The sequence below is a fragment of the Gavia stellata genome, chromosome 4 (assembly GCF_030936135.1).
Source record: "Gavia stellata isolate bGavSte3 chromosome 4, bGavSte3.hap2, whole genome shotgun sequence".
NCBI lineage: Eukaryota > Metazoa > Chordata > Aves > Gaviiformes > Gaviidae > Gavia > Gavia stellata.
Genome location: NC_082597.1, coordinates 19,440,958 through 19,459,028, shown reverse-complemented (window position 1 = coordinate 19,459,028; position 18,071 = coordinate 19,440,958). Strand labels below are relative to the sequence as shown.

The following is an 18,071-nucleotide window of genomic DNA, read 5'->3' as shown; positions in this document are numbered from 1 at the left end:
TAAAAATCAGTCTGAAAACATCAACAATAACACACTAACTTTATTACTTAAAACTCCTAACCTGGTTTCTGATCATGAGGTTTAATAGTCCCTTCTCAAACTACTAACTTTTGAGCCTGCAGACCACTTTTAACTAAATTTGATAGAGATCTCAAAAACACTAAGTCCCTGGATGTTTGAAAGGTTGGCAATAGGGCAGAGTAAAAAAATTAGTAATGGAAAATTAATGTTTATTGATGCTTCTGATGTGGAAAGGACTGCAGCTGGATGATCAGTCAGCACAAACAGCCTGCTCTTACTGCCAGGAGGCCAAAAATGACAGATAGGGTATCAATGGGATTTTGTAGGAGGGAAGGAGCACAGGACGTAGTAGGGAGGGGAAGCAGGGGACACAGAAGAGGACTAGAGGCATTTGTAGGTTCTGAGAAGGGCTGGGGGTCTTGGAGTATTGGGTGACATGAAGGAAAACTAGTCAGGGTTACAGGGAGTAAAGACTACTACTTCATTAGTCCCACAGTTCACAGGGCAACCTTACAAGTAAAACACCACACACTTGAATTTGTAATGTAACATATATTAAAAAAAATATTTTTTACATCTGGTAACTGCAAAGAAGTGTGGGTTTGTTTGTTTGTTTTCCTTCAGATTATGTGATTTTGGTAAGCTTTATAAAACTGTAATGAAGATTTCCTTGAAAAGTCATATAAACCCTGCTGTGCAGATATTTCACTTTTTACAACCTAGCTACAATACTCTTCTAAACTATGGTGCCAAGTTTCTACGCAATGCTTGGTTTCATGCAGAATTCTTTGTATGAATACAGACATTTATATGGCAGATGTTTTGTGCGTGTCTATTTTTTTGTTTTCCTTTCAAAAATTGTGTTATGTCTATGCAAATTCCCTGTACTTCTATAATTTTTTAAGAGCTGACAAATATGCTCAGTACTGTATCTTCCAATAGGAATAACACTCAAATATAGACTGCCTTGTCAGCAACTTCTGCAACATTTTGGGAGATGTTCCAAAATTTTTTGTTTCATTTTAAAGTTCATTAATTTAACACATTATAAATATATATGCATTATAACCCCCCATTTCTAGCTTTCATTAAAATGTCTATGTTGCAGAGAATGTGATTTTGTCAGTTCCCTTTATTTCCTTCAAGTGCACCATTAAAGAGACATGTTTATTCTTTTATTAGAGTTTGATTTTATATGTTGAATTAAAAACAAATAAAAGCTTGGCACAAAACATACGGTAAGAGGATGTTTTGGCCCAGTTTTCTTTTGATTTTCCTAAATGCAAAGTAAAATATTACTTCTAGGTGATGGAATGGGAGTGGATTTCTGCATTACTAAGTATATATATTGATCTCATAATACTCAGATGACAACGCATCAGAACAGTGTGACTACTTCAGTAATGCAGGTAGAGACATTTTCACATTCCCTTGAGAGGAACAGCTGCATAGTATGCTACCAAGGTACTCTCGGCTTGACTTACTAATCGAATTTTAAATATCTGCCAGTGGTCTTATATTTTTTATCAGTTATTAAGAAGGATGAAGAGATTACTGATGAAACACAGCTATTTGACAAAGTATTCATATCGTAATTAGAAGACCGACTATCTAGCATTATTATATAAACACACACATTTTTTCTTGATGTAATAACATTGATTTCACTAGAGTTAGTTACATCAAGAATGAGAAGAAAGAGAAGACAGCAGTTCACAAAGGAAAAACAGAGGTGAAAGGCATTATGTTTAACGTAACACAGCCTACTGAAATGGGATGACTCCCATACCTAAAAAGTGCAAGTACGCACTTAATCTCCCTTCCCAAACAACAAATGAAATGGAAGTGAAAGCCAAGCTGTCCTCCTCCAGGTCAAATTGTTTCCTGGAATGAGAGCACCAGGGGATGATTTGACTTAAAAATAAAGACATAAAACGTGACTATAAAAATAAAGCTAGGCATCAAACTTCAATGTTTGGAAGCTGCCTCCCCCAAATGAGTTTTGCATCACTCCCCCAGCCTCCACTGAACACACTTACTCATGTGCTATATAGGTAAATCTGATCCTCTGGATTGCCCACAGCCTGGGTTCAAATTCCCTAATGGCTCCAAGTTCTTCTTCTTCCACAAATAGCAACTTGCTATGGAAAGATTTCAAAAGTCTGAGTAAAAAACTCTGCAATGATAACTTGACAAGTAACATGAAAGGATAAGGCAAGCCACCTAAAACCTTAGATTAGGTCATAAACATCTAAACCTGCCAAATCCAATCTTTTAATTTGCATGTCTTTTAGAATTTATATTTATTAGATATCTCTGAAGTTTGTATGAAATTTACATTCTAATGAAATTCAAAATTTTCATTGGTGATGCATACTTAGAAGTGTGTATTCTGAGGAGATGGACATCTGTCTTTCTAAATTAAGGCTCTCTGCTATCCTCCAGATTTAGGCAGCCAAGGATATGAAGTCTGGCTAAACCACCAGGAGGAGACAGGAAAGACATGGCTGTACCTCAACCAAAGATGATGAGAACCGGGCCATACATCTTTTGCATATCAGTCTAGTACCGAGACCATTCATCTAGGATGCATCTAGGCCTATTTATCACCAAGGGGATTGAATCTGCAGTACCTGCATTCCAGGCAAATGCCATGATCACCAGGCAAATATCTCAGATCAGACTATTTGTCACTCCTCTTCCACAAGCTAAACCACTGTGCAGCAAATCTTGAAGTCCCATCAGAGAACAGAACAGAGAATACAGACCTTTCTCCGTGAAACATATATGCATTTTTATATTGACATTGGATAAAAAACAGCCTGAAGAGATTTAATTGTCTTCTGGAGATACCTAACATGTCTACATAGCCACTGAGGACAGAAAATTCAGTGTCCTGGTCAAGATCTAGATAGGCACCTACTCCTCTGGCTGGATAGTAAAGCTGGGCACATTTGCTCATGTCCTTGGCTCAGACACTTAGGCTGTGCCTAGTTATTCATTCAATTCAAAATTCACATTTCTCAAAAAGGAATCTCATCATATAATTGATGTCCTAGTTCAAGTCCCAGGTGTGTCAAATCTCACAGACAAAGTGAAAAACTTATATAATTGGCTTGTACCTGATCTTTCCCATGCTAAAGCTGTATGTCAAACATCTAGAGGATGTTACAGAAGGAGGACATTCCCTCTTCACCCAAAGCAGCCCTGCACACCTCTCAGCTACAGCAATCCCTATACCTGAGGTAGTACCATTCCTTACATGTCCTTAAGACATCACCTAGACCACTAAGTGCACCTGCAGTTGTCTGACTCACTTTGCATGGAAAACAAGAGTTTACCACAGAAGTCTGCAAAATACCATCCTTCATTAAAATTTATCAGTGAGTAGGCATAATAAACACCACCATTCAACCTCACCCCATCTAGCCTAAAGTGTCTTTCAAACGGGTGATGAAACTCATTTAAGGGCTGTCTAGAGGGAGGAGGATTCAGAAGGCTACCTCTACTGTTATAAGAACTAAGTATCAGTCTTCCCATAAACCTGACACGTTTTTTTTCTTTTTACGTATTTGACACTGCCACACCACAGAATGTATAATTCTTTTGTGGCTGGAACAATTCTAAGAATTGTTCTGTAAGGGGAAAAAGCCCTCCCAAAAGAGATTCTCAGGACTTCATGGAGAAAAAGGGAAAGAGGTAGGAAGAAAAAGAAAAGAACAACAACAACAAGAAGCCCTCAGGGATACTGGCCTATGTGGAGATTTACTGAATCTCACTTTATTTCAAAGTACTCAATTGGTCATTTTATTATTGTTAATGATTTCAAGGATATAGGAAGTGAGTTCATTCTGCCTTAAGCGAACATCTCCCACATCAGTGTGTATTCTGTTTCCTGCAATTTAGTGGAGACATCCTCAACTTTCTATTTAAAGACTTGACTTTGCATATTTTTACTGCTAAGTCCAAACTTGCTGTGATCATAGACTTATTCTGCTGAAGGCTTAATTCTGGCTACAGGATGCATAAGACTGATATAGTACTGAAATGAAACCTAACATCCACCTATACCCTTCCAGTCACATAAAAGAAGATGAAATATTACTACTCCACAGCACAATTCAATGACAAGTTTCTGTGACCAGTGTCTGTCTGGCTGAACAGACAACTAACCTCTATGAGAAAAATTAAGTCTGTCTGATTACTAAAAGCAACCTCAGAGTATTCACAACTCTTCCCCTCATATGGTTTATGAGTTATTCCACTACAACTTTTATAAAGATGGTTAAAAAATAATCAGAACATTAGAGCCATTAAAGACCAATCAGTTAATCTATTTCATAGCCTACCAATACAAGACTGATCCCCACAGTACTCTTTGTAGATCTTTGTTCAAGCTAGCTTTGAACAGAACAATTTTTGGAGTTTCCAGCTCTGAGAAACTATTCCACAGCCTAATAGACTGAACTGCTAACATTTTTTTTACTGAATTTTTCTCTATCCGTACTTTCATCTCTGCAGGCCACCTTATGTGTTTTCTCTTCTGTGATTTTACAACGTTGAATTCATCATGGATTGTTACTGGCTTCATATCTGTCTCCCCTACTAGCCACCATTTTGGTCTGTCCAAAAAATTTTTGTGCTTTATGTAACTCTACACAGACAATTCTACACGTGTTCAGCTGTTCTTTAATTTTCCTGTGGGATTAGGATGTGTTTTATCTACATTTTCACAGGAGCAATCATCAGTTACATTTTAGCTCCTTCAGGGATTTTTACATTAACTTTCAAACTTTATGGGTATCCTTCTTTTAAATTCCACTTAAGTCTTAACTTAAGCAGACTTTAAATGCTAAGCTTCCACCCAAGGCAAACTGAAGTAAAATAATTTTTGGGGCCAGACAGGACAGGACATGAAGATTTATAAAGGCCTGAGGAGAAGTTCCAGAGGTATTCAGAAATGCCTTGGTTTGAGAAGAAGTTGAATAAGCTCTAACACTATCTGAAATGAGTGTTTCAGCACTAAAAATATGCCTGAGTCCCCAGAGGACTTCTAATTTGCTACCAATGCTCAAACCATGCCCAAATCACCTGTACAGCTTTGAATCCAGCACAAAAACATGACCAAGGGAACGGAGTACATCTCTCAGGTCTTACACATATCCAATGAAAAAAAACCCAGAAAAACAGCAGTAGGATCAGTACTCAGTGCTTCCTTCTTGCTCAGAGGAGTCCCCTTCTTACTAGACCACAAACTCAGGTTCCTTTTCACTTATTTTCCCCATCTGGACCCATCAGTCTTGAATTGCTTTCTGCACAAAAGTTTCCAAAAGGACTACAAAAGGGCCTTACCTGGGATATGCCCCAGTCTGGCAGGTTGTTTGAATTGTAGATTAGTGTAGCAACCTACTCTAGATGCTCTGTGGATACTCTGTGAATGTCCTTATCTTTTTTCCTTGACCTCTGCTGGGTTGATATGGATCTCAGGTACTAAAGGAACGCCATACTGGGCTTACATGCTTCTCTCCGTAAGTGCATTACCTTCCTAAATTTGGCCCCTATGACAAGATTTAGGGTCTTAATTATTATTTGCATTTGGTCTCCAAAATTTACAACACACTTAAGCCCTGCAGATCTCAGCCAACTTCTTTTTAGGTACTCACAGAGATTAAATACTTAATTTTCAGTGACACCATGCTTCCCCCCACCCCCCCACCCCTTTTATTTTTATGACTCCCTGGTCGGAACTGGCTCCTTGCAAGCTGTTTTTGGCTGTATTATCACATGGCCAGCTAGGTCGCAGGAATGTTCCTCCAAAAGAGTTTCCCCACAGTAACATCCTTCTTCCTTTCCAATGACCAAAATTATTTCCTTAAGGAAATATCTTTCAGTCTTAGGTAAAATCTGGAGTTCTTTACTGTGCCTAGACATGTCCAATATCCATCAGTAGGAAAAAATATTTCTCCAGAAATCAGCCTGTCACCACATGATTCAAGAAGGACAGCGTACAAATTTAGAATTGTGATGTATGTCCTTATAAATGCTTTAATGTAAATGGAAAGTAGTATTAGAATGCAGAGAGGCTACCTTTAAAATCCCCGCTCCAGAAAAGTACAGCATCCTCCACAGTTTAGGACATGGGCTTTCAAATATCTTATCCCCTTCATGTAGGGTACACCAGTGTATTTCATATGAGGGATGTATTACATATGCTTTGTCTGTACCTCAGAGGCAACTTTTAGACTTCTTTGGAAAGTGCAAATGGGGAAAAATAGCAATGTTAGCTCAAAAAACTAACTAGGCATCCAGCAGCAGTTGTTGATGGCCTAACAGGTGTTGGAACGACATAATAAAGGCAGACATACCCCATAGCTTTTGGCCTAGAAAAATTTAAACTGCTCTGTATCTATCTGGGTTATTCTGGGTTAATCTGCAGTATTTTAATCAGAAGCTGATGTGGCTGAAAACTAACCTGGGAAAAAGTGATGCCTGTTTGGCATCCCAGACGTTTCCACAAGCACTTAGTGCCTGCCCAAAATGAAGGTCAGGCATATACAGCCAGAGTGGGGTGGGAGAATGGGACTGGGGCAGACTGGATTTGGGTTGGTTTAGGCTACCATGAAGCTGCACTGTCAGTTGAAGGAAAAGGTCCTCTTCTTTATTTTGCTGTTGAATTTTACTGTCCCACACTTACCTGGTTTTATTTGGATCAAGGATCAGCCAGTTTTGTTCACTTCCAACCTCCTGTCTCAGCCATGTAATGAGACTGCTAATCTCTAATGAAACACAGGACTAGCCCAAGCTTTGGGCTATCACTTTACCATGACTCTGTAAACTGAATTGTCTTTCTGCATACCCTAGCATGCTCATATGCAAGTGAACAGGAGGACTAGGTGAGAACAAAGTCTCACAGGCAGGAGTTAATCAGCTCAAAAAAACAGGCAACCTTATCCTTTAGGTCTGCCACCAAGCTAAAGAAACTTGTGTGCAGACATAATGCTACTAGGTATCGGAGCTCTGCTCCAGATGCTTAATGAAAATATATGAAAAGAGTATCTGAAAACAGAAATGTCTGTTATGTGCCTGCCTTCCACAGATTTTTCAATAACACTTAAGAGCTTAACATCTTTTATGCTTTTGAAACCATTCTTAATAAAATAACATTAGACCTTTCACAAATCTGTCACTTCCTGGGCCACCTTGACCTAGATCAATACACTCCTGTTAACTGCTATTATGCGCTGTTCACAGGTCCTCCACCAGTACTTTGTTGAAATGGCAGTTTTCAATGTGACAGGCCTTTCTGAATTAATTTTCAAGTATGGTTTTAAGAAATAATGTGTCAAATGGATTATAAAATTTCCTGTACTATAACACCTATTTCATTTTCTTTATTCACTGCTTGTTTTGTTCAGTCCAAGAATTCTAGCTTGCTTTGCATGATTTAACAGAAATCTTTGCGGATATTCTTAAAAAAGAAATGTTCCAAAAGGGATATACATTTGCAACAGCTTCATCTTCTAACACTTGTACCATGAACATTCTCACTGTGCGAAATGGGTATGTTTTTAGCATCATTTTAGCATCATTTTAAATTCTTGATATTGATGTGACATACCATCATAGTTTTCCATTACATGCCCACAAAAAACATGATTTAAACTACATACTCAAGTTCTGTGTTGTCTTTTCCAGCTTTCTTCCTCGTTTTCATTATCAAATCTATTTTTTCTTCCACATGTAAAACGTATCCTGCAGTCCCCTTCACTTCAACTACATGGCATATAGCATCTACTGAATCGCTTCTTACAGTGTGTTGTGCTACTTACAGTGAATCAGTAATTGCACAAGTAATCTTCAGGGTTGTTTCCTCAGATAGTCTTTCTTTGCAATCACTTGTTAAATGAAAATTGATTTTCTCATATTCATGCAAGAAATCAGAACCTGCAGACAATGTCAATCTATTATGAAGCACACATGGTAAGAGTGGGCAGCACTATATCAAATTGTATGGTTTAGCAGGTGAGGAATGAGATTTAGTTGCTTTACACAGGCAGCTAGTGAACTACCATCTCCTGCATGGCTTCAAGCTGCCACCCCACAATGGCACTGGTCTATAGGTTCTATGTCATTTATGCTCACCCTAAGCAAGATGTCTTCAATACCCTTAAGCAGCTGAACTCACTAAAATGATAAATTGAAGAAACTAAATCCCGTTTAGAATCTTCATCTGTTATGCTCAAAACACAAAAAGGCCCAACATTACCATTACTAATATGAATGTGGTTTAACTCTTCTCGTTCCTTTTTTGTCAATCTCAGTTTATTAATGTACTAATTCTTAACACGTTAATTTCTTAGATCAGTTACTATGCTATTTCAGTATTTGGAAAGGCCTACCTAAATGTAAATGGTGACTGAGGTGCTAAACAACAGTGAAAAAAACTAGTATCAGCCTCTTCACATCCACTCTGATGGGCCTGCAATTTTCCGATGCAGAGACCTGAACCATCCATTATAGATCTCAATTGCCTATGCCCTAGGCCTTCCATTTTTAAAAGTCAGGTTCTTTTTTTGTTTTTCAGGAGATTGATGAGACTCTTACTCCCATATGAAACCATAATTTTTACTGATGTACTGCAAAATTATGGAATTTGGAAAGAATTTCAAATCAAAGTATTTTTTTTTATCAGGACCAATTTAACAATTTAGGCATTCCTTAAAATGCAGCTTTTAAAGTTTTGTATACACTTGAATATTTTTAGATGTCCACAATTTATTGGGTGGGTTCACACTATGACATAGTAGTCAATGAACTCCCAAGTTACAGATGTGGTTTTATACACATTTCAGAATTCTGGTTTCAAAGTATATAAAAATTAAAAACAACCCATGCAGTTTTTGGGGTTTTTTTTACTGAAAACAAAATTTATTCCACAAAACCATGAAATGGATGATTGGAAACATTATTATTACCTGGGGTAGAATCTGCTTTTGTTTACTTACTCAAAGTGACAGTTGAGACCTCAAATGGATCAGAATGTAGCTCATTTTACAGTGAAGTAACTGGTTTTAGATACAGATTAACCAATTTCCCCCCCCCCCCCCCAAAAAAAAAAGTAATTCCTAAGCATTAATCAGTAAAACAGTTTTACCTCACTGAATCTAAATCTGTCCTGTCCCTAAGTTAGCACAGGAAGATGGGACTGAACACTAGAAGCAACCTCACAATATGAATATGAGTTAAGAAAAAGGAATCCTGAAAGAAAAAATATCTCTAGAAATCTTATCTATCTGAAAATTGAGTTTATTTATTTGTGCAGGAATTGCAATATCTTTAAATAGACCACACAGACCACGTGAGGCTATTATAATTCCCCATTAAAATCTGAAAATACATGTTCTGAAAGAGAAGAACAAAACCTATGTTTCCCTATTTTCTTCCACAGAATTATCTGAGATGTTAACAAATTATTATTTCAACTTAGACATTTTACTCCAAGTTATTCTTGGAGTAAACTGTGGTCTCTTTTCAGGCAGTGTGAATCACTGAACATCAGTAGAACCAGTATTGAGCATTCAGGACAGAGGAAGGCACCTAATCTCTTTAAGGTGGTTCTTCAAGTTTGTGCTAGCTTCTCTCAGCATGAAGTCTACAAAAACCACAAAACTTCTGCGAGCATTTTGGATTTAGGACTTGAAGATCAGTTATTTGTTGCAAAGAAGTGTATTTTCTTAAGTACGATGGAGAATAGAATGGGTTGGTTTCAGTACATTGGTAACATAAAGGAGTGCACAGATTTGAAAAGACAGTACTAGTTGAAGCAGTACTATTATGCATGAGAACTTGCATATTATAAAGCAATAGCATGGCCCCACTCTACTTAGGTTCTTCAGCTTCATGAGGATTTTATTTCTATTTAGCTTCCTCAGTGCATGTAGAACTTAAGACATGGGGCCACGAAGACCATCCCACCATTCTACTTGTAAGCTTGTCTTAAGCTACTATTCTTTTCTAACACAAGAATTAGAAACATGACTTTTAACCTCTTCGAGACTTAAGACATTCAACTCACATGCTAACTTTCTTGTAAATTAACAGAAAGGAATCTAGTTCCAGTACTGCAATGATGACCCATTCGTAAATTATGATATCTTTTGTAAACAATTAGAGCAATGGAAATTCTGTTCAGAGTATAAAATTCTCTTGAAAGCCATGGAAATAAACAACAGGTTGAAACTAGGTCTTGGGGTACAAATCTACAGAGTGTACACTGAAGCACATGGCTATGACATGTCAAGAATTGGTATTTTCTCTCATAATTAATGCTACTACTACTTGGAAGAATATCAAATTAATAAAAATATATTAGAAGGCTCACTTAAAGCACTGGGCCATGACTAGGGCTGATCCCATAGACATGCAGTTACATTAGAATGAGATGTTAATTATGAGCAACCTAGTTTTGGTAGTTCATAAGTACAGTCACACATCCAAATATCATGACTTTTTGATCTTAACAATATCTGCAGAAGATATTCTGCAGAACGTGTTCATGTTCTACCTTTTCGCAAATTGGTATATAAATAAAAAAGGTAGAACATAGAAACATTTTAACATATAAACGGTATTTCAGGCTAGCTCAATTATGTTGTAGTGATCTCAGAAAACTTTATTCAGATAGCAATTTCAGGACCACCCTACTGAGACCTGAGTTAATTTTAGAGGACTTCGTGATTCATAATGCTTGATGAAGCAATGGTCTCAGAGGTCATGAAGCTCTAACTGGCTGACAGCAGGAGTTAAGAATACAGATGGTTCTTAGCGACAATAAGGATAGTGATTTTCTTAAACCAGATTTCTAGAAATCCAACAAGAAATTCAGAGTGAGCATGGCTGAGGATGATCTGCAAGAGAAGCAGGCTGATTTACTGTTCTATTTCACCACATAAGTGCATTTGTGAGAGTCCTTCCTGCTGCTGCTAAGATCTTTCACAAGGCAGTGGCAGGCATGCCATCATGAAGAGGGCCACATAGAAAAAGAGAAGACAGAGAAGACATTGGGACTCACAATTGTGCATGTATACGGACTTTGAAGCAAGGACTTACTCCTGGTCCCATAGCTTAAATATAGCCAAAGATTCTGATTCCCCAACAGTCTTGGCTATGAATGATGGAAAATTCAGGATCATAACTTCCTGCTTGTTTCTGAAAGCTATACTTTGGATTGGGATGAGGGGATACGTGAACCTCCTGAAAAATATCCTCTGTAATCTTGGTCTGTATGTAGTGTTCCTGTTACAGTTAGGACAGTGAGGGAACTTGGTAGATTTAATGTAGACTTAATGTATCTGTTTCATAAGGTGACCACTCCTGACGAAGGGGAAGAGGGAAACTTAATTTGGCATGACATTCATGCCTGCATCGTTCCACTGCTCTAATTTGGTGCTGCCTAAAAGCTTATTTTGGTGGGTATTGTGTCCTGGAATGACACAGAACCAGAAATGACGGGATGTCAAAAAACTTCCAAAAACAGCTTAACCAAATAAAATCAGCTGACCTGTGGAGATGTGAAATGCACATTTAGAAACACTCAGAGCTAGAACATAGGTGCAGCTAAGTATAGGAATGCCAGAGTTATGTGAATATCTAACAGCAACATGAGTATCACCAATAAGGACATTTATAAATAACACTATTTTTAAGTTACTTTGAATTTCTAAACCTCTTAAAATATTAACTCAGGACTCCCAAATTCACTAAGGTAGGTAGCTAAGGATTGTTAATCTTATTTTTACTGCTGGGGAAACTGAGGCAGAGAGGTTCAGTGACTTACCCAAGGCCACAGAGGGAGTCACTGTCAGAGCCGGGATTAGAGCTCAGGAGTTTCTGGCTCCCAGTCCCAAGCTCAGACCACTAGACCATGGCCTCAGGACATTTCCAGCTGGTCTTCAGTCTAAAAAAAAGTAAATTCTCAAGTATGTTACAAATATGTAACATATATATATTTCTTTTTACTTTGAATGTAATGGTATGAATGAGAACACATTGCTCGTAAGCCAGTGATGAAAAGCAAACCAGTACATTTCATCTGAGTTACCTTTATCATACATACGTGTATGATAAAGCTCTGCAGAAAAATCTTGATTTAAATTGCAGCCAATACAAACAGCTATTTTATTTTTCAGGGTAAGGAACAAATTGCCTTTCCAACCCAGCCAGCATGTCATTTATATTAATGGTGAGGAATGCTAAGTTGCTCTGTGTGTAAGTAAACTCTATTAAGAAAGTCACGTCCCTCGGTGAAGCTAGATCCTTAGTAAATTTTACTAGCTAAGCACTGAGCTCCATGTCAGAGTAATTACACCTTTTATCCACTGTGAGCTCTCTCTTGGCTTCTTCATACTCCTTAATTTCCCACTTCAGCTAATTTAGCAGTAAAATCGCAAAGGTTTTAAAAGGTTAGCTACCGAGGAACTGGCGCATGAATGTTCTGTTAAGCTCCATGCATTGAAATCACATCATGTAGAAGAAGGAATTAATTAAGTAACAATTAGGTAGTGATGGATCATTGACAACATATATACACTTTGGTGCTAAAATTAATCTTCCTTGTAAATCCAACACTTTATGTATCTTCTCATCTATACGCTGGCAAGTTTTATACTTGAAATATAAAATGGACAGGCCCTTCAGCAATATCTTAAAAATAAAGGCATTTCTTTTGGCACTATTGAAACTACATAATATTTTAAAAAATCATATAGCTTCATTTTTTTAAAAGAACTGAAAGAATAATGATAATAGCAAAAGGAGAAGAAATTTTTACGGCAGGTGATTTTAAAGTGACTTTAAGGACATTCGTTATATGAAGGTACTTAGTATGTTGAAAGTGCTAACAATTGTGTAGTATTCTCTTGCTATCTTCTTTTACAAGTTGCCATATTGTTTCCTTGTATCAACAGTCAGCTGCTTAATACATAGATTGGCAGTTAGCCCAGTCAATCCTCAATTCTAAAAGCCTCTTAGCAGATGTAAAATCTTTGGTTCATTCACACCTTGTAGAAAGGGTGACAGGGCAGAAGTGACATCCAGATCCATTCAGAGTATACTTTAAGTCCGATTTTCCTTCGCCTTGCACCTTGTGTAGTCATTTATAGCTGTGCAAAGTGAGCACAAAATGGATATAAAACACTGCTACCCATGTGAGGAGAGAATTCTGACTTCGTTGCATTATTTCTACAGGTGATCACAAGAAGTACCAGGCAGTGAAACAATCTGGCTCTGCATAGAAAGTCTAAACAATTTTGACACAAAGCATAAAGTAGCAGCAGCGCTTTCCAAACAATTTACAGAAATCGCACTTTTGCTTTGGAGCAATGGGTATTTTCATTTGCTGTTTCCTTGGTATTTTCATATAAAAAATACTAAATGTTAAACTCATCTACAGAAAAGGAATCCTATTTCTTCCTTTTTTTGGTAGAAACATATTTAACTGTGAGTCCTAAACTATTCTCACATAAGAAGGACCTCACGTCCTACACAAGATCTCCACTAGTTCTACCTTTCCATGTGCTACTTCTAAACCCAATACTTAAAAAGTTACACTTCTACACAACCTCCTGGAATCAATGTGAAAGCTGGTATTATCACAACAGCTGGTCTCAGTCCCTTAGAGTTCAATACTGTTCTGACTTTAGTATGGGTAGCAAATTACTGTCTCAGCATTTACCAAACAGTAATATCTCTGCTATATGATCTACCACCGCTATGATAATGCAAGACATACTGCCAAGTAGCTTCAAAATACAAACTAGTTTTAGCAGGAAAGGCCTGCAAATATTAGATTAACAAATGTGTGTTAACAAAATCGATAGTTAACAAATTAAGGACCTAATCTGGCTGTCGCTGGAGATGTGGTAAGGAATTATTTCTACTTAATAACAGACATTCAGTCTATAATAATTAATTCAATATGTTTGGACATCTATTTCCCCATACTACCATGTGGCCATTTTTCTGGCCCTTCCCAGACAGAAATCCTTCCCGTTACTCTTAGGTGCCATGACGGGCCTGGCAACTCAGGTGTATGATCAGGACCAGAAATAGAAATTACTTGACCACATCAGCAGCTGTTGACCTAAGAGTACTGCTACAGTAAGTAGTGTTTCTTGGTGTTGCTGTTAGAAAATTTCTTTTCTTTTAATCACAGTCATGCACTTCATAGAGACATCCTGAAACATAGTTCCCAAACCTATTACCATTGTCCAAAGCTTCCCTTACCCTTCAACCAAGTAGCTAAAGAACAAATGAACATTTTTTTTTTATTCTTAATGTTTTAGTAATACTGTATTATAGATAGGGGTTTCTTGGGCTTTTTTTTTTTTCTTTGTTTTTTCTTTTCTTTTTTTCCCTTTTCCCCTTCTGGATTCAGAGCTTCTTTAAGTATTCTGAGTTGCTAATCCGGCTTGACTGAAAAGTACTGTGTGTTTGTTGTGTGTCTGCATGTGTGATACCAACTGTTGAAGACTGCTTGATGTTAGATGAGGGCTTATGCTCAGAGCTGTTCTACAGTTGGCTCTTTGGCAGAATCTCTCCTCACCAATCACAATAATGTCTCTGTGTGGCAGAGAGTCTGTTTTCTAGTATTACACTTGCCATGGACTTAATTTTACTGATGGCGCATGATTATGATTTAATTTATGTTAATCAAAATCATGAGTCATTCCATTCATTGTCAAGGACATTAAAGAGCTATACCGACAAGTGAGAGTTCAGAATCAGGCTTCTGGTGTCTAATCTGAAAGGATATCTGAATAACTTCATTAAAGATAGGTACTGAAGGATAGATCCTCTGCATACTTTGCATTACTCAGTCATGCCATTAGCATAAAACATCAAATAAAGAACAATAATGAGAGCTGGCTATGTGTCACAGTACATGGGTTTTCTGTTCACCTCAGCTACAGAAAATACCCCTGAATTAACGAGTTCTACAATAATATTTCAAGTATGACAAAGTTACTGTATTGGGTCTCCTTGCCCTTGGAAGTTGGTATTAATGTTTCAAAAACTTATTTCCTTCCTTTTTTTTCTTTATGTCACTCATACATAACTTGAATGCAAAACTTCTAAAGGCAAACAATATTTAAGTAAGACCTCAGAGACTGCGTTAAGTTTTATAGCCCTGTCCATAATGAATATTATGTCTGGTAATTACAGGAGCATCAAAACAGTGATCACAATTCATAAAGTTTGTTTTGTAGGTATCTCATAAAGTATTATCAAAATTCATTCTTTTTTAAAAAGTGAAAAACATGTTAATTTTCCAAAATACAGTCATTCTAAAATGAAAAAAGGTTTTGTACTGGTGTCTGTCTCCTGCTCAGACAGAGAAATTGTGCAGGGGATGATGGGCCTTAATTTAGTCCTCACTGATAAGTACTTTTAAGACTGAATATTCTTCAAATTGCACTTATTTAAATTTCACTCAAGCTCCATGTAAATCTAAAAAAAGATTATAGGGGGGAAAATAATTTCAAGAGGTCTAGCAAGCTATCAGACTGTTGCTCTATTATATCTCTCCAGATTTTTTCCATTTTTGAAGTCAAAGAATTATTGGCATTTGAGAACATTTTCTAGAAATCTATTTGATATACTACAGGCCCTAGACACTATTACTGTCATATATACTCTCAACTTCACTACAAGCACATGCCCCAAGACACCAAATCAGAGAGTTGAGGGTTTTATCAACAAACCAGGACCAAAAGGAAGCTGAAAGATGGGATCTTTTACTATGTTTTCTATCGGTCTCACTGATTGTCTCATTGAAAACTAAAGATCTATCTGTGCAACTTCCTTTTCCAGTACAGTGGGAATAGCAAAAATATTTTCTCCTCAATTCCCCATGAAAGCTTTCTTTTCACCCTGCTAGACCATGTGTTCAGTTTTATACCCTACACTTCCTCAGCATGAGGAAATTCTTATACAGTGAAGCAATAAGATTCTGTCTTCAGGCTGAATACCAATGTTAGTTAAACCACTGGTGCCTTTTAAGAAAACCTTGATATATTTTCCACTCTTAGTAACTGTGGGAATTACATGTTTTTCCTGTCTTTGTGATAACATTGTTGTGTATTTGAGTAAGCACACTTGGGCACATAGCTTAATTATAAGGCAACGGACTTTACATATCTGTGCCGAAAACCAATTAGAAATCTCGCTCTTTGTTTTTCAATAAACTAAAGTGAGTGAGAAACTGAAGAAATATTAAACAGACAAGTGACCTACCGTGGTTGTCTTTATCCGTCCTCCTGGTTGTGTACAGGTCCAGCCTGATTTATTGATTAGCAAATCACAGCCTTCTCCTTCTAAACATGGAAGCATTTCACACCACTGTTTTGTTTTGATAATTCGTGCTATGGAACAGAAAAGAAAGAAAAAAACAACCAAAAACAATTGGCAGGAGAATTCACATTTCACTTATCTCTAAACACTTTCTCATCTGAGCTGTCTATTTTCATCATCTGATAATGCAGCCATAGGTTATGATGTAGACAGCCCTAGGCAATTTACAACACCTGCTGTGCCAACAGATTTCGTAATAAAAATAGAACTTAAAAACCAACGATAAAACGAAAGACAGCCCCATCGTAAATCGAAAGAACATAAAAGTTCGCTAATTTTCTAATTCCGTGCTTCTTACAGTCACGGAAATATCGCTGGGGGGGCTAACAACTGAAGACTTACTGTCCTAACTAATTGGTACTGTAGCCTAAAAGCGACCTATGACTGGGATCCATTGTGTTAGACTCTGTATAAACCTGAGCAGACACTCCTTATCCTGAAGTGCTTACAGTGTAAATAGACATGAGACAAACAGTGGAGAGAGAAAGGGTAGAGGGGTCAACATAATGACAGCAATTGTGAAATTCTGTGATACTTGCAATGGTAGGGGCACAGGGGCAGGAACGAGGAACATAAGAAGGACAGGTGTTGGATGAAGTAAAGGTCGCGAAATCATGGGGAAGGAGAAAATAAGCAGAGGGAAAAGACTGGAACAAACACCCTGTAACCCTATAACTACAAGGGAAAGCAAGTCTAGTCAGGAAGGTCCCAAACTGTCTGAAAGGTGGTGTGTTGTGTGCTTTGTGGCTCCTCTTAATGGCTCTCTGGTAAGCTGGTTGTGCAAAATTTCCTCAAGGTCACACACAGCAAGTAGTCTTAGAACAACAGAGCTCTGACTGCATTAAAACAGATGCAGAGGAGCTGTAGGGAGAAATTTTTCTTCAAGGCAGGGAGAAAAGGGGCTTTAATTCCTGTAGACTTTTTTCTAGATTATAATACTACTTCTTTTAGTTCACCTCTGTAGTGTCTGGGTTCCTTCTCATAGAATATTAAGCAATATGACTAATATCTAATACTTCATTATTCTTTCACTCTCCCCCTGTAGGCAAAATTGTAGGGTGGAGTGTTAGTTTGCCATACTTTTTATAAAATACATATACAGAGATGCATTCATTTGCATGGTGCCATATACTCATGCTAAACAAGGTAAGGCCCCCCAAGAAATCTATCTTTTGTTCAGACTGTAAGGCTCGCCGTCCACAGAAAATGGTCCTCAGTTCCTTCAGAGATCACCTCAGCAATCCTGGGCTAGAGTATTAGAAAGCTTCACCACCTCAATTTGTACATAAGTCTCCTAGGATTCAAGGGCAGAACAAGTTCCACATACAGGGACACAGATCATGTTTTCCTCTATGTCGATGTGTGACACAAATAGACGCAATATATCTTCAACGGTCATGAGCCTAACAAAAAGAGAACTGCAGGAGAAATACTTAGCAAGATAAGTGTACAAGAAGCTTATGATGCTCCAAATTAATTTTGGGTCCAAGGAGCTTAAAAGCGGGCATTTATACCCAGGGGCAGTTGCAGCTCTTTATGCTCACCTGAATGTGTGATTCAGCTTCCCTACGCCCCTGACTTCCTCTGTCTGGAACTCCTTAAGAATACAATTCCCAGTGCCATCTCATCATGGCAAGAAA

At 37.6% G+C, this 18,071-nt stretch overlaps 1 protein-coding gene across 1 annotated transcript in view; it reads right to left on the bottom strand.

Annotated features, from left to right (window-relative positions):
* Window positions 1-11,950: 11,950 nt before the first annotated feature.
* TAFA5 (TAFA chemokine like family member 5) overlaps window positions 11,951-18,071 on the bottom strand; it is a 367,242-nt gene continuing 361,121 nt past the window's right edge. Inside the window, exons 4-5 of the mRNA XM_059817195.1 lie at window positions 16,315-16,442; window positions 11,951-11,977 (exon numbers count right to left, since the gene is read on the bottom strand). Coding sequence (XP_059673178.1) covers window positions 11,951-11,977; window positions 16,315-16,442 — 155 coding nt within the window. The remainder of the gene's footprint in view (window positions 11,978-16,314; window positions 16,443-18,071) is intronic.